The sequence below is a fragment of the Lonchura striata genome, chromosome 8 (genome assembly GCF_050655825.1).
Source record: "Lonchura striata isolate lonStrDom1 chromosome 8, ASM5065582v1, whole genome shotgun sequence".
Taxonomy (NCBI): Eukaryota; Metazoa; Chordata; class Aves; order Passeriformes; family Estrildidae; genus Lonchura; species Lonchura striata.
In genome coordinates, this window is record NC_140710.1 from 9,426,482 (window position 1) to 9,451,637 (window position 25,156).

General features: G+C 39.9%; 1 protein-coding gene across 17 annotated transcripts in view; it reads right to left on the reverse strand.

Annotated features, from left to right (window-relative positions):
• The window catches only part of MAST2 (microtubule associated serine/threonine kinase 2), a 203,705-nt gene that overhangs the window by 94,431 nt on the left and 84,118 nt on the right, over window positions 1-25,156 (reverse strand). For 8 of the 17 annotated variants that reach the window (XM_085585688.1, XM_085585687.1, XM_085585686.1 and 5 more), the window contains 2 exons: window positions 11,470-11,501; window positions 2,851-3,057 (listed from right to left, as the gene is read on the reverse strand). In XM_085585688.1, the coding sequence (XP_085441814.1) occupies window positions 2,851-3,057; window positions 11,470-11,501 (239 nt within the window). Of the gene's footprint in view, window positions 1-2,850; window positions 3,058-3,868; window positions 3,902-5,013; window positions 5,428-11,469; window positions 11,502-25,156 lie in introns of those variants that run through there. The other 9 variants (XM_021528643.3, XM_085585690.1, XM_021528673.3 and 6 more) reach the window with 4 other exon arrangements.

A 25,156-nucleotide genomic window follows, 5' to 3' on the forward strand; every position in this document is an offset into this window, starting at 1 on the left:
GCAGCACTCAGAGATGCCAGAAAAACAGCACCTGGACACTTTCATCCTTTTTACCACAAACAAATTAAACTGTTTCTAGAATTACTGAAAATGTCTTATCTCTTACTGAGGGTGTTACTCAGAATGTAACATTTTCTGGAATGGGGGTAATTGCACTCTCCTTTAATCTCACGGTTCATCACTTCCAAGTTAGAACAATCAATTCATGACATCTCTTAAGCAACTTGAGAGCAAAAAATGCTGTAAAATCATATTTTTGATTAAATTAGAGGACAAATATGGGTGCACAAAGATTTGCCAGCTCATAAAGAGGACCAGCTGTGAAACATGGCCTCATTTTCTTCTTCAGTAATTTGACTTGCCTGTTACCCCCAGAAGAGTGCAAACCAGATCCCAAGACAAAAATCAGAACTTGTTTAATTCTGGACATAATTCTCTTTTCTTCCTAAAGATGCATGACCTTAATTCCAACCCACATTTCCATCAACTATAGCAGTCCTATTCCACCTGCTATCAATTTGGTTTTATTGTAATCAGACACATTTCCTTTTACTCTTTTGCAAGGTTTACATTATTTTCATTTGTTCAAGGTTATGTCTAAAATATTTTCCATCTCAATTATATTAATTCTTTCAGAAGCCATGAACTTCCATGCCATCTGTCTTGACATCAGATGCACCAACAGTTGTTCATCTGTCGACATAAAATTATCAATGGCACCACGAAATATAGGGAAGAAGGGAAAATCTCTGCAATTTCTTGTAAATGCAATATACCAAAGGTTAAAAGTGAGGAAGATTTAATGTGAAGGCACAAGTTTTTCTTGTTACATTTTCCAGCAGTTCCCTGCATAGCCATGGAAATGAATCACTGCCTGGCTAACCTGAGGTGCTAAGCTGAGCAGATCAATGACAGTGGTAACTTGCCAAGATGAACCTTTGCTCTAAGCAAGCAGGAATGGCTATCACTGGCACCGTAACCAAGTAAACAAAACTGCAACAAAGAAAGACAGGATAAAACAGGATCAAGAGCTGCACAGGTGAAAGCAACAACGACAAAAATAAAAACTTATTATAGTCGACCTAAGCTCTCATACAGAACCATGTATCTGTGAATCATCAACCATTCAGTATTTAAAGAGCAGATGGCTGGAAGGTCCTCATATGTGAAAAATATTATTATCAAGGAGTCCATAGTAACAGTGGAATAAAGCTTGCTATTAAGACTTTTATATGAACTGTTCTTAAAGAGTAAATTATTCACTGACCCATGTCAGAACACTGAAAATTGAAGGTTTCTCAGAGAAAGAAAAAGCAGTAAGTACCAAAAACGCTCTTGAAAATAATCAATAAGCATCAGATCTCATCTCCAAAAAGAACAGTTCTCAACTGACTTTAACAATAATCTAATCTTTACATTTAATTGCCACTTACCAGTCTGTTAATTAGCCCCAAGGCTAAACAGCATTTAATTGAGTTTAACCACCCTTGTTTAAAGGAACATTACCCAATACCAGCCTTTAAATAATAAAAATTCATTTAAAATTAGATTGATGGCCATGACATTGAAATGTTAGGAGACTGCTCTGTAGTCACTGCCCTTCACTTCCCCCAAGTGCTGCAAAGTGAGCACCTTATTAAGAATTGTCACCAAGTACTGCCCATCGTGCAGGAAAGCAGCAGATGCTGGGCAAGCCTCTCCCCATGGCCATGCACAGTGAGGACAGACACATGCAACATCCCTTTCCTCTGCTGACAACCTGATTTCCACTCAACAGATGTCATATACATTACTCTACATTAGGGGGGCAGAAGCCTAAAATAGTTCAACTTCACATTTTCAGGTTAGTCCTACCAGAACTGGCCAGCAAGACCAACCTCCCTCTGAAATAACATCTAGATTCAGGGGCTATAGCATTACCACCTGATGAGTAACTGAAATTTGACCAGCCACATCCACCCTGCAGCATGTGAACTTCAAAACCAGCCCTCTGGTGCTATGTTGGCTCAAGTTTTAAGTAGGTACCACTGAGCTCCAGTTTCATAACCACACATGCAAAGATCTCCAGCATGTGTGAGCCTTCGCCTGGGACTGTCCCCCTGAGAGCTGGTGACATTTCCCCTGCGTGAAGAAGCTGAAGGTTTCCCCTGGGGTGCTTGATGGCTGTGCCTGTCCCACAGGAGCCCAGTGAGGAACAAGAGCTAATCCTGAAGGGTAAATATATCAGTTGAGCTGTTAAGTGCTTTAATATAAACTGAGCTGGTTTGGACTATTTCTGCTTTAGAAACTTGCATCCTTCATTCAAGCCTGCTAACAACAGGCTTGATTCTACTCCTTATCCTTTGTATACCCTGTGTTTGGAGACTTCAGCCTGCCAGCCTCTGTAAGAAAGCAGAGTGGATTTCCAGAGAACAGAAGAGGGTATAGTATTTAGCACAGACCCACTACTTAGGCAGGAGTTTTTAAGGACCCCCCCTTTAGGCTGCTTTACTTTTAAAGTTGTTTTCCTGACACCAGATATGCCTGTGAGGGCTTCTCTGCTGCATGGTACAAGCTGCACATGTGCCAACACAAGGTACCACCAGGAACAGGTATGCACACACCAGCAGACAGGTTTCCATTCCTAAATCAAATTTATCTTTTTCCCTACATAGGGCCTACACAAACTAGAAAAAGTTCATCCCAATACGCAACATCCACTTGAACACTAAATGGCTGGAAGTAAGTTGTGAGTAGGAAGCTGTTTCCTTCTGTTAGATGTTAATCTCTTGAACTCTAAAGCTGTTAAGTTCATAGATGGTTATGCCAACACTAAACTGTTAAAAATCCCTAGTTGATACCTCTCCTTACCTCCACTGAAAAGGATGGCTGTAGCACGGACTAGATGGATTGCTCTGGGCTTGTGAGTTCAGGTAAAATACTAGAGGAGAAGTGACAAGTGCACAGTCAGCACTAAATGGGAATTTAAGATGCTGCAGGCCTGGAGCAGATGTAGGAGAGAACATGTGCTGATGAACCTCATTTCCTCGGCAGTGGGAGAACAAAGAAGAGGAGATTCTGACAAGGTACCATGGCAGAAAAAAAAAATCATGGTCAATATCACATCTTCTGTTTCAATAAAGAAAAAAAAAATTCAAAATACAAGTTATATCTTCTAAACAAATGCAATAAACTAAGTGGTAAAAAGTCATTCCTTTCCATTGTCATTCAAACCAAAATGTATTTTTCAGTCAATTTAATATACATTCAAAGTTATTTTTCCACTACAAAACCCCTCCAATCTGGAATTATCCAAATCCTTTCTTGCAGTGATTTCCAGGCTTTCTGGAATACACACTATTGTCAATCTCTAATTCAAATGTTTATTTGAGAAAAATGAATAAATTAATAATGGCACCAGCAGCACACATAGACCATTTCTATCACTGCCTTCACAATTTGGGAGCCATGGTTCTATGCCACAGCTGTGGCAATAACCAAAAGACACAACTGTGAAAATATGAATGACACAAACTATTAACTAGAAAACAACATTTAGCAGTGGCAGTTGTTTTAGAGCAACAACTAATTAAGCCTGAAAGCAGCACTGCAAAATGGCTTTATTCTAATTTTAGCAGAGGGGAAACTGAGGCATGAAGAGGTTTAGTGACATGTCCACAGCACACCCATGGTAGCATCAGGATTGTAGCTGAGGGTGCTGATGCCCAGCCCTGTGCTCAGTTTTGTGAATTATCCTGCTTTTGCAGGGTCAGCAGCCAAGGCACGTTTTTATTCACACAGGGAACAGAAGAGGTCTCAAAGTAGCTGCTTTTCAAAAAGCTGCAAACAGACTTGTACATAAGCACAGAGCAGAGGTTCTAACACCTACTTTAGTGAACTATACACGATGAGATGTCCTTCACTAGAAATAAAGTAAAAGTTAACTTACAATTATTGGTATTACACTGTATGCTTATGTATTAGAATACAAATTAGTGCCACTGTATTCTTACACTGATAACTTTGATTTTTGACTGAGGGCTGAAAAATATTTTCTATTTACAATATTTAAACACAAAAGTGAGCAAAATGGAAATTTAGGCATGCTTCAGTTTTGGTTAGAATTCAGATATTTTACACTTAGCGTCCTGAAGTCAAGCATGTTTGTCCATGTTCCTAGCTTTTAATTTCCTAGTGAATCCAAATACTTATCAGTAAAGCAACCTTTATATACTGGAAATCCTCCCCACCAGCAATCTCTGCTTAAACAGCTGATGAGCTTTACAGTCTGCAGACAGAAAAGGTTAAGCCTGCCTCTTACCCTGCTCCTCCCTCCACTGACTACACGATAGATTCTTTTCACCCCCTCTACTTATGAACACAGTACTAAACATGCAATTTCCTTAATTTTACCTAATAGAAACAATAAATATAATTATGATCATAAATAGCAGTTTCCATTAGTAGATTTCAAAGCACTTATAAAGGAAAAGCATTTAAAAAGGAAATGCTTGTTAAAATTCCATTTGTAGAAATACACGTGACAATGCGGCAATGTAAGCTAAGACTTCTTGCTTCAAATCTAGAAGTTTTCAAAAGCATTCTTAATGCTAGAAGACAGCACAGGTAGCAAAGGTTTCTAAAGATTTTAGCACTGTGACAGCCTTCTGACAGATTATTAAAAGTGCTTTTTAAATCTGAAGAATGATCAAACTAGAAAGACAGAGTTACAAACATTTAGTTTGACTACACTAATGACTGGGACAAAATTTAACCACAATGTATCCCAGTTAAAAACCTTGAAACATTGCTCTTTTTTTTTGGCTACCCTTCATGGTTAATACTCCACAAAAGTAAAATGCTAAAGCTTCCAAAACAAAATTTAATGTACAGCCAAACAAGCATGACAAATAAGAAAGTTCTAACAAATCAAAGCAAAGTCTATTGGCCACAGAAAATTCTGGCTGGTTTTTCTTCTTCATAGCTTCAATCTGAAATTATTAGGTGCAATTTATTTTTCACAACAGTCCTTACTGGATCCGCAGAGATGGGGCTCCAAGCTTCTGTTTCCTCCGCTTCATCATTGTGCTGATACACTGATGTGCCTCCTCCCAGCCTAAGAGGCTTAGGGCTGGGAAGGAGAGGCCGCTGTTATCGCTCCAACGCAGAGCACAGAACAATCAGTGCAATTCCGAGCTCTTCGCACACCCCCAGTGCCACAGAGACCTCGGCAGCTCAGTGATGGTCCAGATTAACCACACAGCTCATGTCAAAAACCTAATTATTTATATTTTAAAAAATCAGATTAAAAAAATCTCAGAGCATCCGGCGAAAGGACGCGGAGCCGAGCAGAAGGGGAGGAAGGTGCCGGGACACAGCGGCCGCCTGACCCGTCACAGCGCCAGCCCCGCGCTGCCGCCGGGGCGCGGCGCATCGCATCAGCCGCCCCTGTCCCAGCTCCCGCGGGCAGAGCAGCCTTCCCCGGCGGCGAGACACGGCGCCGGGGCACAGCGAAAGGCTCTGGCAGGGTCTCGGGTCCCGGCAGCGGCCCGAAAGCCGCCGGCGCTGGGGCAGGGCAGCGCCCGCTCCCAGGGCCCGGCAGAGCCCTCAGCGGGCGCGGCAGCAGCTGCGCCCGGCCGGCGGGACCGGGAGCCAGCCCCCGTCAGAAATCAACCCCCGCCACTTGCAGCTTCAAACACCTTCCCGAAACTGCTCCCACAGAGACTGCACGGGCTGCAGCGCCGGGAGCAGGGCACAGCGCTGGCAGCAGCCCGGGGAGCCGCATGCCGCAGGGGAGGAAGGGGCAACACCTTCACTAGGAGGAAATGTTCCCTTCACACTTCTGCCTGCAAACGGGGACTTCAGTCAGCTCAAAATCTATTCTGTGCTATTAACAAAACTGCCCAAATCGATGTCCAGCATTTTTAAAATGTGTATTTGTAAGAATGTTACTTTCCTCAAAAGAAGTTTCCACATATATGTTTGATAGGCTTTAGAGTGCTAAAGGCTGCTATTCACAAGTACTCATCAACCAAGTCAAATCCCAGGTGACAACTCTGATCGTCAGACCTTCCCAAGATTCTGATCGCAGTGCCACACTACGAAATCCCAATCTCTCAGCAATTAGGAAAACAGAGTGCAAGGCTGAGGATGAAGGGCCGGGATGGTTGTTCCTTACACAAGCAAAGCCCCTGCCCCCACTCTGTGCCTCTGGAGACAGACAGCACAGCAAGCAACACAAAGTACAAATTTGGTATGCTGCGAATAATTCTATTGTACTTATTAAATGAGAGCCTGGATTAAGTAGTGGAAACTTGACAATAAAAACTGCACAAAATACTTTTTCCACTTTTAAATCCTTGATTAAAACCTCCATAAATTCTTTGTCTCTAAGATTACAATCTATTCATAACACTAGAATACTCCTGATTCACCAAATCACTTCTTTTAAAGAAACAAGACTTTCAAATAATTTTTAAAGTCTAATACAGGAATAGCAGCACTGCTGTGGAGCCCCACAAGAATAATTTGCACGTTCCACCTCCAGAACCAGCCCCATGGATCAGCTTAAGAGCAGGAGGTTATTTTTGACCTACTGCTTGTGAGCTGCTTCTACATGCCAGAGAAGGATGGGGTGGTCAGAAGAGTGCACCTCTTTCTCTTCCCATCTATATAAAGCACCACAAGCAGCATGCATTGACTGGAGGCATTATTTCTTACTTTATTTCCACATCCAAATCAGAACAGAGTGCAAAAGCAGCAAAATTCCCTACTCCTTTCCAGACCCATTTTTCATCCACTTCCTGCACTTTGGCTTTCCCACTCTTGGGACAATGGCACTTGCTCCTGGCAGGGAAACGGCATCGATCCATCACCAGCAGAAACACTCACCCGCCAAGACGAGCAGAAACTGAATTATATACTCCATTTCTCTGCAGATACAGAGGAAATTCCCACAGCACCTGAGCATGGCAGCACGAAGACGTAAACCACTAAAGGCCAGAAATTTTCTTTCCTGCCATCAAAATTCTTATTGTTTCAAAGGTCTAAACATTAAAAAGAATACAAGTAGTTCAGCACATCACCCCAAAGAAATTCCTTGCTGTGTTTGTGTGTTATTTTACTGTCAAGAAGTTGGGGGCAAGTTTAACAAATTATGATGAAGACTTGTTTAATGAAAACCCCTCAGAAATGTCTAGGGCAGCAGATACTAAGAATCTTCAGAGGTTTAAAGTAGAATGGTAGTACAGAGAAGAAGGGAGAGAATGAGAGAAAACAAGTCCCACAGGGGACATAAGCTGCCTTAAAAAGTGATTAGAAGGAATAAAGACCACCATAAAAGGCTTGCACACATCTTCAGCAAACACTTTTATGTTCCTTGCCATATTTCAGAGTTAGACATAAAAGCTTCAGGTAAATACTACTCTTCACCACCACCAGTCACCATCAAAACAACAACGTGTAATATTTGGTTCATATAAATGTGTATTTTTACTATATTCTGAATTAAAACTATTTATTCATGTTTCTTATGCCTCCTTTTCTTTTGCCATTTGTATACAGCCTTTTAAAGTATATTTGATACAGATGGTTGATAGCAGGAAATAATTAACAAAAAAAACTTACAGCTGAAGTTAGAAACTGGTTTAGCAATTTTAGTTTGCTGAGGAAATTACTCTTTTCAAATTTGGATATAATATGGGAAAGCTGTGTTTTCTTTTTACAAAATTTTATATTTAGAAAGCACAAAAGTTACAGCAACCCACACTATGAACCCTGCCTTAGAAACCATGAGGATTTAAAATATAAACCCGCATTTTTCATTAAAAAGTCCGAACAGGTCAGTAAGGTTTATGGTATACAGAGCCGAATATATAATTAATTTATTCTTATTATTGGGATACTGAACAAGAAAACAGATGGCTCAAGGGCAACCCCAACTGGATTTAGTGACTACTGCTCAGCCAAGGAGGCAAGCAGAAGCAATAGTGAGGCCCTGGCTGGTGCTGGGCATCCTGCAGCCACAATGAAATGCAGTTTGCAGCCTGATCTGGGTGCTGAACTGCTCTCAGACACCTGAACACACAGAGATGCTTCACCACAGGACACTCCTGCTGCAAGGTCCCCACTTTCGTTCTTTCAAGTCTGGAACATCTCTACTGCACGTGCAGGTGCACATCAAAACCATGTGAAACTGCAGCCAACAATACAGAAAACAATCTCTGTACAGAGAATAGAACAGGAAAATGGCTGAAAATAATTAAACCACTTCAACTAATAGGCTGGAGATCAAAGTTTGAGTTTATCATGCCACATTCACTATTTGAAACTAAAGAAAATATTCATGAATGGTAATTATTTCTTTTGTGAACAAAGCATGGGGAAAAACATAACCAATACATTTATATGCATAATTCATTAAAGGAAAACTTTGAACTCTGATTATTGAACCACACCAGAGACAAAATATAACTACCTATTCCTGTTCTCTAACTATTCAGTCTCTCAGCAGCCTACAACTCAGCTGAATATCATCTCCTTTAGTGCATTAAACATAACCCCCCCATAGAAACACAAACACTTTAAGCATATTAACAACAAAATGGTATCTAAATTATCAGGCATTTCTCTTAATGTCACCCTGCATACAATTCCCCCATCTATTTTACATGTCTGCTCACTCTGTGTTGACAATTTCAAAATTAGGATTGCAAGATTACCCAAGTGCAAAGCCATCCTTTACAGTGTGTTTCCTTCTGCTAATATGGAAACAGTCATCAACACTCATCAACAGATTTCACAGGCTCCATCCCACCATTCATTCTTTTCAGCTCCCACCCAAGAGCTTCTTTAGGTGTCAAAATTTCTCAGGCTCTCCTGACAAAAGCAGTGAGACATGTAACTCCACTCCTTTTCCTTTGCACAAATAAGCACAGCAACTCTTGTTGTCCCTGTTTATAATTAGTTCCTGCAATATAATAATGATTACTCATACCAACCCAGGAAATAAGAAGCATTGGGAGTCATACAAAGAAAAAGTTAGAAGCATTGTCAGAAATAGCTCATCCTTTTTCATTCAGCAATGACAAATACTCGAGCTGATCAGCAGGCTAAAACCTTTCTAACTCAACAATCCAGCAAAGCAATCACCAAACCAGTCAGCAGTAGAGCAGTAGTAGATTTTTTACAGAATTAAGTGCACCCCAACCTCCAGACTAGCACACAAAAACAAGCTGAGTGGCTGATTTCTGTATATACTTCAGCTGCTACTGAACTGCTACAAAAGCTGGAGTTTGTGCAGAAAATGGATGCACCTCTTGAGGGTTTTTGTCTCCAAGCCAGGTACTTCATCCTCCTGTCCATCCCTGCTTCTGCTTCTGTCAGTGAACAAAAGTCAGTGACTGACAGTCAATGAATAAGGACATGGCTACAACTACAACTATCCCTGCTCATCAGCCATAGCACAGCAGCAGCTTTTCAGAATAAATTTTATTTTCAGAATTTATTTTTACTTATGAGGTTCACAGTTAAGTTGATTCCAGAGAAGAAAAGCCTCCAGAAGAACTGAAAACTGCCCACAGTTAAAATGCCACTATTTTTGAATGGTTGAACAAATTTATACATAGTATATGTATATTTTACCTTATATTACACACATATATTATAGTTATTCCCTTGATATAAATTACTCTAATTTCTACTTAAAAAACAAAGAGGATTTTTTTAAATCAAGTAACTCTGATACTGGGATATGCAAAATCATGCAGATCAATTCCACAAGAGCCTTTTCAGTGAGCCTGTACATTTCATAGTACAGCATCAATACAGGTCTACATCAGCCACAATGCATACTGACTTCATGAACAGTTAAAACTTCTCAAACAACAAGACCTCATTTGGTTCTGCTACACTTGGTACTTGACTATAGAATCTGTAATTCCAGAAACTACAATCAAATAATCAACTAGATAACACAGGTAACTAAGACATTTCAATTCTTCATAGATTTTTAGTCTCACTAATAGCTGCAACCTTGTGCTTAAAATTTATGGCCTGGATCTTCTGGCACAGGTTGCTAAATTACTTCACATAGTGACAGCTTAAAAGGCACTCACTCGTGGAAGAAAACTAAAATGAAGTAATAGTAATAAAAATTGCAGAAGTAATACAGAAATAAAATATTCAGTCATTTGGTTTAGTTACCAGTAACTAAAACATTTCACATCTGAAGCACTTCATTTGTATTACAGATAGTTCAAATTAAAATATGTAAGTAGTCTTGTGTCATACCCACCTCCATGCTGGAATGAGCTGGAATATCTCTGGCATCCTCAATTCCAAAAGTTTTGTGCAACAAAAAACTTACTGGTAACTCACTGCTCCACTATTTGATCAAAGAACATTCATAATCTTCAAATGATGAACACCACCTGTCTTAGAAATCTCTCAAATCTCGTTAAGCCAGCCTTTGAGGCATACTGGTTAAAAAAAAACCCCAAAACCAGTCAGTGCTTCATGTTCTTTAAATAACTCCCTGACTGGTTTATCATTGTCATATGAACTAAACAAAAAGGTCTGGTCATGCCCCACTTTTAAAAAGAGACCTTTTGATCCTCTGTATTGTTCAGCCCTGAATCACTAGCTCTACACAGCATTTTCCAAACACTGTTTCTTATACAAAGGGGATAGCTTAGACTGAAAGACTGAAAATCATTTCTCATTAGAACCAGAAACCTGAGGAAGAAAGGTTATAAGCTTTTGTGTGCTTCATGTCTCTAGTCCACAAGCTTTGGGAAACAATTTTAAATCATAATGCAATAGCAGGCAGTACAAAAGCTTTCTCTTCTATATAATGCAATCAATAATGCAATTTCTTCCATCATAAATCTGTAAGCATAGCAGAAGCTGAGCTCTTATAATACCATTGAAACACCAAGTTAGTTTGCTAAAATTCTTTAAGCATCATAATGCATTAAAAAAAAATTGCTGTTCGTTTAAACAACAGTTTTAAAAGCCTACTTTTCCTGACATATCTTTATTGAGATACTTCTATCAGGCTGCCTCCTCCACAAACACCTGACCTGTGTGGCCCGGGAGCTTTGTGCTTAGACTTCTGTCAACAGACTGTTTGAAGAGCAGTGATCAGAGCTGTCCATATTGCATAAATAATCAGTGACTCCTCTGGAGGCACTGCAGCCACGTCGGAGTGGCAGCACTCAACACTGCAGCTACTTCGGTATCAGGATCAGCTCAAGCTGGTAATTAGAAGTAAGCTTACACTACCACTGCTTTTCCTGCTACACTTAAGGAAATGAATAGAGGCTTCAGTCTCACAGAAATCCAAGCTAGCTGTTTCCAAGCCCATGACAGATTCTTGAAAATGTTTAACAGAAGAAACAGAGCATCTGCCCATTTAAATTACTTCCACAACTGAACAGCTATATATGTTCAAAACAAACCAAGGGATGAATAAAGAATAATTATACTTACAAGCTTCCTCTTCTGGGGAGACTGAGCTCTTTCTGTGAAAAAAAAAAAAAAAGAATAAAAACCTTGAGTTAATTTTACTTTTTATTATATATTACTGATTTATTTATCAATAAATTACTGAGGTGGAATGAATAAAGAGCTGGCCATTTCCCAGCGCATGCTCAGTGTGAAACTGCACAGCTCTGCTGCTGCACATTCACAAAGCACAGTCTGGGGTATGAGAGTTGCTCATTTTGCCTAAACAATCATTGCCTTTGGAGTTAAAAATCATAAGTACTCAACAGAGCAAACATAACTTTGAAATTCAAGCCTGAGCAAAGATAAGGCAGTAATTAATTCTGTCCTACATACCTCATCAGCATCAGACAAAACCACTTCCAGAAGCATGGAACGTGGTATGCCTGCAGCTGCTGAAGTATGGTCTCACACTCTCACCAAAAGGAAGAATTAATGCCACAGACTGGATTTGGGGGGTGATTTGGGGTTTTTTCAGAAACACACATTAGTTGTATTACGTATTACCAAAAAAAATTTGAGACCAAATACAATTTCCTCTTCTCAGCAGCATTTTGCATTTCAGCAGCACAAGCAAAGGCAGAGGGGAGATTTTGCGGGTTTTATTGCAGCCGAGAGCCCGGGGGGCATCCCCAGGCACCAGCACTGACGGACATGGCACATCCCCCGGCACTGCCCAAGCCGGCACTGTCCCCATCCCCGGCACTGTCCCCCAGCATTGTCCCCATGCCCGGCGCTGTCCCCATCCCGGCACTGTCCCCATCCCGGCACTGTCCCCACCCCGTCCCCGTCCCGGCACTGTCCCCATCCCGGCACTGTCCCCATCCCGGCACTGTCCCCATCCCTGGCACTGTTCCCATCCCAGCACTGTTCACCGGCACTGTCCCCATCCCCGGCACTGTCCCCATCCCGGCGCTGTTCCCATCCCGGCGCTGTTCCCATCCCGGCACTGTTCCCATCCCGGCACTGTCCCCATGCCCGTCCCCATCCCGGCACTGTCCCCATCCCGGCACTGTCCCCACCCCGTCCCCGTCCCGGCACTGTCCCCATCCCGGCACTGTTCCCATCCCGGCGCTGTCCCCACTCCGCCCCCGTCCCCATCCCGGCACTGTCCCCATCCCGGCACTGTCCCCATCCCGGCACTGTCCCCATCCCGGCACTGTCCCCACCCCGTCCCCATCCCGGCACTGTCCCCATGCCCGTCCCCATCCCGGCACTGTTCCCATCCCGGCACTGTTCCCATCCCGGCACTGTCCCCATCCCGGCACTGTCCCCATGCCCGTCCCCGCAATCCCCGGCCCCGCCCGGCTGCGGGGCTGCGCTCCCGCCGGACACCGCCAGGTGGCAGCCGCGGCCGCCGCCCCGGTTCCCGATTCTGGGGTTTTCTCCTCAAAACAAGGGCTCGGGCTGGGCTCGGGCTGGGCTCGTCCCGGCCGAGCCGGCAAGCAGCAGCACGGCCGGGGCCAACTGGGTGTCAGCGTACTGATCTACGGGATGTGCTTCTCATCCCCTCTAAGAAAAAAAAATAAAATCACTGTTTCCCCTCAATACTGAAAAAAATTAATAGGAAAACAAAAATCAAATCCTTAAGTTGGTACGGTAATATTTTTTCCATCTTTAGCTACAGTGTTTGTGTTGACTGACATGACTGACAATGCTATTGACAGGCAGTGACTGGTCTGATCAGTCATACGTGGGATTTGGCTTCAAGTTTTTCAAAGATACCACCAAAAAGTTACAGCCACTAATAACAAACAAACAAACAATTAAATAAATAAACTCTTACATGCCATTATTCTTTTTAAGTATTACTTCTCCATAATTTGAAATTTCATTACAGTTTAACAGTACCAAGCAAATTCCATGTGTGAATTATCTCAAGGCTGACAGCTTACAGCATCAAGAAATAAATTCCTGTCATCAGACAAACTTGTCAAGATCTAATCAAAACACTTCAAGTGCGTAAGATAATAAATCATTAGCATCTATAATAGGTTGTGTGGTTTATAGTCTAAAAAAGGTACTTCTTCCACTATCATTTGTAAGAAAGAATTAGTTTCCAACTGTGAAACCTGTGTAAGCAAGGACAGCTTTTTGCTACTGCAAATTAATAAAAAAAACAGGTAATGTATAATAGATATTATATGTTATTCTGCTTCTGTGGATAGTGTGTTACTTAGACATTCATATACATCTCTTTCGTCATATGAGCAGCTGTATTTAATTTATGCTTTTTAAAGAAGATGGCACCTCTTGGCAGAAGGCACTTTTCCTATTCAAATGACATATTTCTGTTGATTCCAACACAGTAAGCCCCAGAAATTTTTAGAATGTATGTATAAAGCTCTGGAATTTCATAGTACTGGATGAAAAAGCAAAAGAGTGACCTTTAAATCTCTCTAGATACCTTCTCGTTTTTTAACTTCTAGGGTTCATTTTTACAAGCTTTGCTCTAGTCATTAGAGCTGAAAAGTCATTTAAAGAGAGAACACTCCCTTGCAGCAGCACAGCTCTGGTAATTGTGACTTGTAATTACCAGACATACATCACAAGAAACATGGTCCAGGAACAGGAATGGACAAATCCTTTCCTTTACAGAATGCTTGCTCTACTCAAACAATATGACATTTAATACTTCCTACAATGTAGGTAATTCAGGTTAAAATGCATGCTAGTTTAGGAGGAGGACTGCCTAGGGGTTTGTTCCTGAAAGCATCCCTTGGAAACTGAGTTTCCAAACAAGGAAGGAACAAAGTCCTAGCAGATGACATCTCAATGCAAATGACATCTCAATGCAATTGAAATGTTATCCTATCCATGTAGGAATTGTCTTCATTCTGCACCGCCACCTTGACAAACACAGTGCAGCTGTGGAATCAATAGGCAGTAGTTCACATTTAATACCACTGTGGTCTCGACAACAAAGAGCACAATCAAAACAATCAATTTTTATACCTGTTGTTCCACTATGCCTCAGTTCATGTTAGTCTTAAAATCCCTCTCACAAACCCTAACAGCCACACAGCCCAACACGACCCGGCCTCTGCAGTACTTTCCATGTCCTCTGGAGAAATGACAATGCCCTCTCCCAGCTCTCTGCCCTTTTCTGCCTCTCCAAAGCTGGTAACAGCCCCTATAATCCCCCAAACAAGCCATGAATGGTGGGGCCAAAGCAAAAGCACCAGAGCTGGACATTACACAGCCACGAGCAGTGTAATTACAATTTGCTTTTCCCAAATCACCGGGGAGTTTGTGTGTGAAGAAGTTACATCCCAGAGAGAAAATAAGTGGAGATGGAAAGAAGGAGGGAGCAGACTGCAGACAACTGCTGAACTGTGGCAGGCACATTCTTCTCTCTCTCAGGACTTGTTCACAGAGGAGCACAGAGAGAAGAAAGAGAAAACAATTTCTATTCCTGCTCCTTGTTTTCCCATGTGGGATGTGTTTGGAGAATTGTTTACCTGGGGTGATTGCTTGATTGGATTCTGGTGAGGATTGTTTGAGCCTGATGGCCAATCCAACCCACCTGTGTCTGAACTCTCCAGAGAGGGCCAGGAGTTGTGAGTTAGATATGGTACTTAGAAAAAGTAGGTGTGTAGTTTTAGTATCTCCTTTAAATAGTATATTAATGTATTATAGTATAGTTACAAAAAAGAAATCATTCAGCCTTCTGAACTCAAGTCACACATCCTCATTTCTTCCCACCGGGTTCACCCGCATTTACAATACTGAACTATTTCCTGTTTGAGGATGCCCACTGCCAGAGAGCACTGCAGATCTCCAGGGGATCGAGGGGACAATGAAAACGCCTCCCAGAGATGGGGATACACTCATGGGGTTGCGACTCAGTTCAACACTTCAATGTGTGCAATGGGACCAACTGAGAGTTTGGATCTTGTAAGGATAGGGTGATTTCAAACATATGAAGTAGCACTACAAAAACAGTGATTCAATAATTATGAAAAATGTAAGAGAAAAGTCCAACAGCATTCCACAAGCATCTTATAAAGGCTAAAGTCTACTCAGAATCATATATAGTATCATTTATAGTAGAGATTAAATGGTTTAGTTAGTAAATTATGAGGTAGGTGGTATGATTTAACTGGTTTCCACTCACACCACAAAGGAGTTTGGCATTACATGTCCATGACTCTGAAAAAATAAATCACATTTTAAGAGGTGAGATAACTAATAAAAGAGTGCTGAGCTGCGACTACTTAGTCTGAAACACTATTTAAAGGGTGTAGCTGTAATCCTTTCATTATGCTAGTTTATCCTGAAGGACATTTTTCATTAAAGATCACCCTTCTGATGAGAACACAGGAACCTGCAAAATTCCAAACTGCCCCTTCCAACAGCACATCTGCCCCCCTGAGCACTTGTGCTGCCAGTAGCTATATTTATATTGCCATTATTACTCCAGACAGCCTCCATGCCACCTGCTCTCTAGGTCAACAATATAACCCTCAAAACAGAGGCTTACATCTATATTTGATTTATACGAAGTGCTAAATAGCATAAGAACGTTATAAAATATTGGTGCACATTATTCACAAAGAACTTTCAGAAGTGGAAATAAAGAACTACTTTCACAGATCCTAAAAAATAAAGAGTGTATTAAATCTTGCAGTACCCAAATGACAAGAACAGACTGTTCTGAAAGTTAATTTTTTGTACCAGTTCCACATTTCAAGGCATAATTATTAAACATGCAACTTGATCTCCACAAGACAAAAGAAGCAGCAGATTTCCAGACAAGCAGTTAAAAAGGAACCTTGGGAAAGAAATTCAGCATCACAGAATTTATAAAAAGCTGATTCAAATATCTGCCTTCAAAAGAGTTCCTTATATTTCCTTTTATCTTAAGTTCATCACCTCAATCATGAGGCTATAAAATCAGTTGGATATCATATCATGCTACAGAGAAGAGGTTTCACAGTAAGACCAGATCCTCATTTTACAGGCAGCAAAGAGGCTAAAAGAGAAAAGTTACCGTTCATTTGAAAGATCATTTTTCTGTCTGCAAAATACATTGTTTAGTACATAGATACTGAAAAATTTATTCAGTTGTGTTTTTTTAAATACAGAAACTGCATCTGAAAACAGGAATGTTTCAGGCAGCAGAGAGTGCTGGATTTTTGCATAGGTGTGTGCACACAATATGGAGAGGAAATAAAGTCTGGAAATCTATTTGTTCACTGACTTACAATACAACCCACACCGTTCCAGCAGATATGTTATAAAAGTGTGAAAAAACAGGAATCCATCACTCAAATTTGCCACTTTCTCTCAGTCTTGTAATTTGTCCTTGAATATGTATCTGCACATATGGCACAGACCCACAGGCAAAGTTGGATGCTGGAGCCTGTACTGATGGCAGCTTAAATGGAGTCCTTGCAAATTAAAATGAGAACCATCGCCACACAGGATGTTCCATATTTTTGCCAGAGCAGACAGCACGATTCCTGAGATTGCTTTTGACCTTGGCTCCTTGCAAGGTACTCACTATCATACCAGTTGGGACAATAGACAAATATTTTTACAGCTATAAGAGTAAATATATTTCAGTTAATAAGTTAATATTTCACAGATGATGAAATTCCACTGACAGTCAGTGACCTGGTACCATGCACTCTTGTTTTAATTTTTTTTCCTTTGCTGAATATGTTTGCTTTAGGGTATACTACCAACCAGCAGGGGATTAATTAAATCTTCTTCTATACATAACCATTTGCATTACAGAAATGATATAATGAGGGTTGGAATCTCCAATTCTGATGGAAAGTACAACCTGGCCATGCAAGGACAAACTGTAATCCATCCATCAGATTAACAGAAAGGAATTTTTCATGGTGATTAAAAAAAAAAAAAAATGCCCCATGCTAAGCTTTTCTTTCTCCTATCAGAATCTGTCAGGAAAAATAATTTCCTTCTTTTCACCATATCACTGTATATGGTTATTAAAAACAGCACTTCTCAATTTCTCTGTCTAGAAATGATTATATCTGAACTTGTTTCCCAAACTCATCAGTAAAGAATTTTAAACAGCAACACTGAAAGCGTATCTGTACTGAAGGTCAGATGAACCTATGGAGTATGCTGCAGATATTTTCTATAATTTACTGACTTTTTAGAAACTAAATTCAGGATCATACTGTTAGATCATCTGCTTAGCTACAGAGATACTTAAAATACAGAAAACGAATACCCAGCCTCTTGCCAATACCATTCAAAATATTCAGAGGACATGGATTTAATTCCCAGACCTTTCTCCACACTCTACTGAATTTATGTCTGCCATCACACAAATTCTAAAATGCCATGGATAGCTTAGTCCCAGGCCATCCCCCCATATTCCTAGTGCCACCCAAACTGCCTGGAACCACTCTTTCCTAAGAAATCTCACCTTCATGGTGGCAAAGTGCCTCAGCCTCCAAAAATTGTGTGTGACACCAGAATAGTCAATAGTGTGTCTTTTCATCCAGTGCTACCCTAAACATACTACAGGTTCATAGCAAAATAAAGTTGTTTTGATTCATTTTCTACCTCAGCAGAAGGTGCGTGACAGTAAAAATACCATTTGCAACTATTCTAACATATAAAACTAAATGGAGAAAAAACCCTCAGACGTTTAACTAACAGGCAGCCTATTTCTCTAAATATTCAGCGTATATCAATCTTTTGACCCACAGGTTACAAATCAGCCAATGATGCATTTCATGCTTTTGGATCTTCCAGTCTTTCTTTTCTCTTCAGCTTAGAAATCCCTTACTAGTCAGCAAAATAAAAAGCCTTTGGATTTATTTCAAATTAGAGTTACTGCAGAAGGAAATAAAGCTAAAAGCCCTCTAAACTTCAAGCAAAATTCTCAAACACAGCAAATTATTTTCCCTCCCCCACTACCTTTTCTGAATGGGCAACAGGAACTTATTCTTTGGTAAGCAAAGCTAAGGATCCAGGTCACATCTGTGCATTAACCTGTCAAGAATATATGTGACCAGAAGCTTCTCACTAACCCTTCATATCACTTAACCTCAGGGCTTTCCATAAGATTATGGATTTCGGCTACTTGACCTAAAATAATTCCAGAATACATCTCACAACAGGCAAGAATTCACACTTTCCTCAGGATATTTGCAGTGCCCACTCCCATGTGTGTATATATATATATATGTATGTATTTTAGTAAGCTGGAGTGTCAGCTCCATATTTTGTACATTACATCATGTTTTCCAGCCCAAAATACAACATTACACAGTGCACACCATAAGCTCATGGCAACAAACGGGACTGAAACCACACGTCATGGCTTGGACTGGCAAATGACAATGAAAACAAGGGATGCAAAGCACATTCCCAAGGGATGAAGGAAGGGACCAGCCCCGGGAAAAGCCACAGCTTTTCCACAGCTGCCACAGCTCAGCGGGCACCCACAGCCAGGGCACACTGGCACCCACACATCCCTCACCAGCGTGGGTGAGTGGTGCCATGAGTGACTCGCAGTCCTCCAGCTCCCATTTCCTCCACAGCATCCATTCCCCAGGAGCACAGGGTCACTCTGATTTCATGCTCTCAGTTGAGCAGAAGTCTCTTTCTTCCCAAAATAAAGACAGTTCCTAGTTTTATATTCGATCCCAAGCTTTTCTGCTGTGGTTAAACAAAGAATGGCTTCTAAAAATTAAGACAACCTCTAAGAACCCTGGTCACAACAACAGGGGTACAGTAACTCAGCTGTTCAATCCTTAGACATCAGCAAACTAACTTACTATTAACTTGACTGTTTTCTTCAGGTCTAAAACAATAAAACCAACCACAGAAGCAGCCCTCCTCAAGTACACTTGCCAAGCTTACTCTTAAATGTTACAAAGCACATAACAGACAATGTTTTTAAGGCGCAATTTCACTAGCAAGAAAAAGTAAATTTAAATACTACAGCTTGAATTTTGCAACCCAGAATCCTAGACGTAGTGCAGAAGCATAGAAAAAAAAAACAGCAGAGCAAAAGAAAAACTATGAATTTACACTCCTAACAGACAATCCTTAAATGACAACAGCAGAAGCTCCAGAAGACCATTATGATAACTTATTCCCCCAAATTAAACAATGGCAGCAAACCAAAATGTGTCTGTGTAGCAACAAAATAAAAAGCGAGGCACGTGCTAGTCCTCTGTAAATAAAAGGTTATATTTTCAAACCTGAGAAATAATGCCAATAATAAATGCTCCAAATCTTCCTTATGTGTTTTTGCACAAATTAGCCTAAAGGCAAAGGAATACAGAGAGTAATAAAGCACACAGCTTAGACAGCTCATTAATCTTTCTCATTACTTAATTCTAGTTTTACAAGCCCATGAAGCAAATTCCTGATGTGTGAAAGAGCCTGCCCAGCACTGAACACTCATCCCAAATAATGGGAGCAACTGTTAAAATTCTCTTTCATTTTTGCCAGACGGCGCCAGTTTCAGAAATTTAAGTCAAAAGGTCACGTTCTGCAAAATTTTAGAAAATGCAGGGAAGAGTCTCATCTCAGAGCCATTTGGGACTGCAGCTGTAATGCTATTGTTAGAAACCACTCTTAAAATTACTCTGTCTTGACTTGCACCAAAAATTCCTTCAAGACTGGGCATGCAATGGTCACAAGAAAACAGTAACAGCTGCTAAAAATGCCAAGAGCATTACAAATAAACAAATCCAGTTTTATTCTCTGGCTTGTAGTTTCATACAATATTAATCTACTATTAAATCAGTTGATATTTCTACTATACACACATCTAGTCCTTAAAAGGTTGTTTCAAGCAAAATAACTGTCATCAAAGCTACCTGGAAACCAATTCTATTCTTAAAACTCTTTAAATATCCCTTAAAACTGAATAACCAAGCCCAACGAAAGGATTCCACAAGAACCTTTCTGGTTTGTCCTACAAAAATCTATATACAACAATGAGAATCTCATGAAAACTCCAGGCCTGGCTCAACAGCTGATATCCATTCAGTGCACTGTTCACACAGACCAGAAATTAAATTTGGTGGTAAATTTTGAGAGGCACTCCACATGTCTCCAATGGCTTAGTCAATGTTGGGCCAACACTTGCGACGTCAACAGAATTTCATCTTTACAGTTGTCTATTTCTCAATTAATTTAGACAAAAAGAAAAATGTGTCAGGCCAGTGTTGCCAGACAGCTGGACAGCTTGGCCAGCCCTAAAATAACACCAAGTTTTCTAACAGTAAAGCTCTGGGAGAAAGTCCCAGGGAAGAGAAACCTTTTAGTTCCTCAGAAAGCCTCAACAATAAAGGTGTCTCCCATCCCTTCTTAAAGCTGCATCAAATCCATTCCACACAGATATGGGAAAACACTCTCAGAAATTGAAAGCATAAGCAATCAATTTTAAAGATATTTAGTAATTAGTCCTAAAAGGATTTCCAAGCAAATAAAGCTCCCTCGCCTTCATCTAGTTTATGACTGATAGCATCTGTAACCTCACGTGGCATCCATTAAGTTCAGTAGTTAATTACATCTGCTCTGACTGGACATTATTTACAGAACAAGCAGATGTAATTTTCCATTGCTTAGCTAAGCTACACGAGGCACTTCAGCCGACCCCTCTCAAATCACTGCTGCTCACAAAACCACGGAAGGAGGGACAGACACGGTGCTCTGATCATGTTCTGCCAAGGAACAGCTACAAGCCATCATCCACTTAATGAAGAAATCCACATGCTGAGCACCATGTGAAAATCTGGAATAATCAGAGCCAGACAGCATTTACACCTCTGTAAGCAAACAAGAGAATTTCAACTTCTCTTTCTACCCTCAAAATTGAATAGTCTCTGATACTGCTTAGCCCTGCTGGGCTCCACACTGGAACATAAACCCTTGACAGAAGTGATGAAAGAAAGGGTTCCATTGCTTCATTCCCCAAAAATAAATATTTTTTACACCAAAAGCCAAAGCCACAGATATTTGACATTTACACATATTATCTGTATAGGAAGAGATATTCACCCCCTGGATATATAAGGTGGTTACATGCCTAGCATGACTCATTTCAGTTATAATACAAAGCCTTTATACCACAATTTTTTTTATTATTAGTTCTGAAAAACAATATTTTCAGTGAAATAACTAACATTAAATAGGAACATTCTTTCTTATCATCTTTCATGCACACTTTCAAATTTGTTGGTGGGGTTTTTTTTCTGCTTAGGTATTTTTAAATTAATCATAAAGACAAAAAATATATTAGAAAAAAGTAATTAAATGGTCCTCTCAATTTCAGTGAGACAGAACTGTAATAATCACCAACTGAACTCTAATTTTAAAATTCCAATCTTATATTAACTTCAAGGGTTCAACAGTGTGACAATGCTTTAAGATGGAATATCAAATAGGAAACTGCAAAGTGATACTAGGCCAAACCCAGCATTAATTTACAGAGCAAACCCAATGTGGGGAAAGTTTCCTACTCGTGTAGGTAAGAAAAACTTCAGGTTTGGAAGAAACAGAACATATCTCACAAAAGCAGCATTTATTGCTTTCAAAATGAAAAACAGGTGAGCTGGGAACCATTGAAACTGGCCAGCCTCATCCCTGGGCAAATTTTTAAATAACCACACCCAGCCCTGTCCTTCAGTTTTATCATAAATTCTGCAAATGTCAAGAGAGCTGAAGTTTCTGGATCACTCAGATTTCTCCTATGAAAAAACATGGGATACATCTAAGCATCTTTTACAGACTTATTTATGAACAACCCTACATTTAATATAATGTATAATGGATAATTCAGGTTTACTCGGTGCCAAGAGATCTGTTTCAGAGTAAAGGAAAATTCCTCCCCAATTAAAGTAGTGGTAAAATACAGGCACTCACTCCCAAAGCACAGATTTGAGAAAGTGCAGGCTGTGCTTAATGACTTTTATTTCTGATGGGCGATTAGTGCACTCTGTAATGGACTGACAGAAACAGCTGATTCTATTACAAGGACATGTTCTGGCTAGGATTCTCTTTCTGTTGCATTTAAATTATAAATATGGACTCTCTTGAAAACATATCAAGACAAAAGATATTAATCAATATCTAAAACTTCTGCCTTCTGTCCTTTACTGTACTTCAAATTAGAACAAACACTGACTTCATCACCAGGAAAAGCCTTGCAGGTGCTCAGGACTGCCTGCACTGTAATTTCTCTGCTGTACATTCCTCTTCATCCTCTACTCCTTTTAGAAGAAACTGCAAGGTTTTTTTTTAATTCAGCTGTTGGCTTTAAAGAGAGGTTTTAAGGTATATTCCTGTTTGCATTTATGGGTACAGAAAAAATTTCCAAAGACTTCGCAAGACCTGAAAATTCATCACCAATTGTGACTGAACAGTCTCTTTCTTCAAAGAGGATTTGGGAAGGGGCTTTTCCTCAACTTGACAGGTCTCAAAACCACAAGTCTAATCAATGGCCTTGTTCACACTTTCAGGTTGAATTCAAGGCATGATTAAAGCATTCAGCTCAGAATAGCTTCTGGGGAGCCAAAAAGTCTTTAATACAATGTTTTTAACTCGATGTCTGTAATGTACTATAGGAGAGCTTGAATACCAGAACCAAAGTCCCTGCTCCTCTGATACATATTTCATAAAAGCTACAAAAAAAGCTACTCCTACTGGAAAGAAAAAGCAGCATGGAAACTGCAAACTATCTAACAGGCTAAAAAAGCCTCAGTACATCGAAGCATTTAAGTACAAATGGTGCTCACACTACCTAAAAACAGGTCTATACCTGTGCACAAGCTTTCCCACTGATGTTTTTGAAGTTTTCCTGTGATTTTCTTTTTTGTCTATCCCACCTCACTAACAATCAGCCCAAACTCAACAGCTTTTTTTAGAGTAGAAGTTACAATTTGGATGTGCTGCTATGTGCATTAGAGGACTTCTTATACAAAGAACATTTGCTATGGACAATAAACAATTCTTATGTTGATAATTAATGGGAAAAAAAACCTGGAGAGATTTTTCACTGAACTTGTTACATTTTTGTTTGAAAGGGACCAAACTGCAAAGAAATAACGATGGAAGTTTAGTGACCATCTGTGAAGAACTAACCTAAACAGATTTCAAAGAATGACTCAAGGTTTCATTTCCTGATAGCAATCATGTATCCATGCTCCTTGGTATGATATTTTATCTTACCATTATCTTCTTCATCAAGAAAATTCTTGGTTTATTTCCCTTAGATGTTTAACTCCTTGACCCCTATTTCCACAGTGTTTTCTTTCAGGTAGTGCTGCCACAAACTGTACTGGTGCTCCCAAATTCTCACAACAAAAGTGCAACTTCAGTAGTCAGAACAAAGAATTAGTAAAAGCCTTAAAGTGATCCTGCAAAACCATTCAGTGGATACACAAAAATTGAATTAATTTCATTAATTCTCCTCCAAATTTAAATTCTGTGATAACTGATTATTTTCATTTGAATATAACAGTTTAGAAACTGATAAAATAGTTCCAATGTGGTCTGACTGCAACAGGTTCAAAGCCCTTTTAATATATTGCACTTTTTCATTTCTCACAAAGTAAAAAGCACAGCAAAGAAAAGTCAAGATGGTGATTCTCATTTAAATCCTATTCTTGGAGATGAAACATTGCTCCAAATTCACCACTGTACTTTAAGCATTTCAGTTTACTCAGGAAGAAAGAAACTTTGGAGATTTAAAGATTTATTTTTAATGCAGACTTCGTACCTATTGAATTCAGAATTTTAACACCAGAAAGCAAACTCACCATCTAGTCAAGGAATTACAGATGACGGGCTGTAGGGGGATTTCTCTAACACACACACACCCAAAACAAACCCAGTGCAGCTCCTGGATTTATATATGTGCTAAGTGACAATTTAGACTTAACATCTCAAATTACCTTTCCTCACTTACATGATTAAAAAAAAAGGTGTGTCACAGGTACCACTTTATTTTCGCTGGCTTTAATTCCATAGTAGCTTCTTAAATAATGAATAATTATTTCCTGCCCATCACTTACTTTTATAGAAGTATTTATCTTTGAAACAAATTTAAAAGTCAGGTTAGTATTTAAGAAAAATCCTAGGATGGTTCTCCTGGACACAAGAACATCAGAGATTGGGCAACAAAAATATTTAAAAGCAGTTTTTCAGATGTAGTGAGCCTGGTGTCTTACTAGGTGAGCCCCTGGGAAAGTCTATGGCTTTGTTAACATGGTGTTGGGTTATTTTTCAGATGAAGATAAAGCAACTCAAGTCATATTCCCTCCCCCACCTGAAAGAAGCTGCCCAGCATTTATGTCCAGAGTGCTTAAATTGCTATGTACATGCTTTATTAAAAAAATAAAATCAATAGACATTATGCCTACTCAAAAATCAATAGACATTACAGATTAATAAAATATTCTTTTCATTTTCCCATTTTCATTTTATTCTAATTGAATATTTATAGCCTCTCTACCCAAGTTTAACATTAAATGCAAATGGACAGAGAGCATTTAAATGTGTACTGGTTCTAGGAAGCAGAATCTGTGCTGTTATATAAACTTGAAATAATTATTTGTAAAATTACCATACTGAGAAGAACAAAACCTTATTTTCAATCTTAATACTTCAAATTTTCCTAATTTCAGCTTCAGGTATTCCTATGAAAGTAATTAAGTCTCTGGGGCCT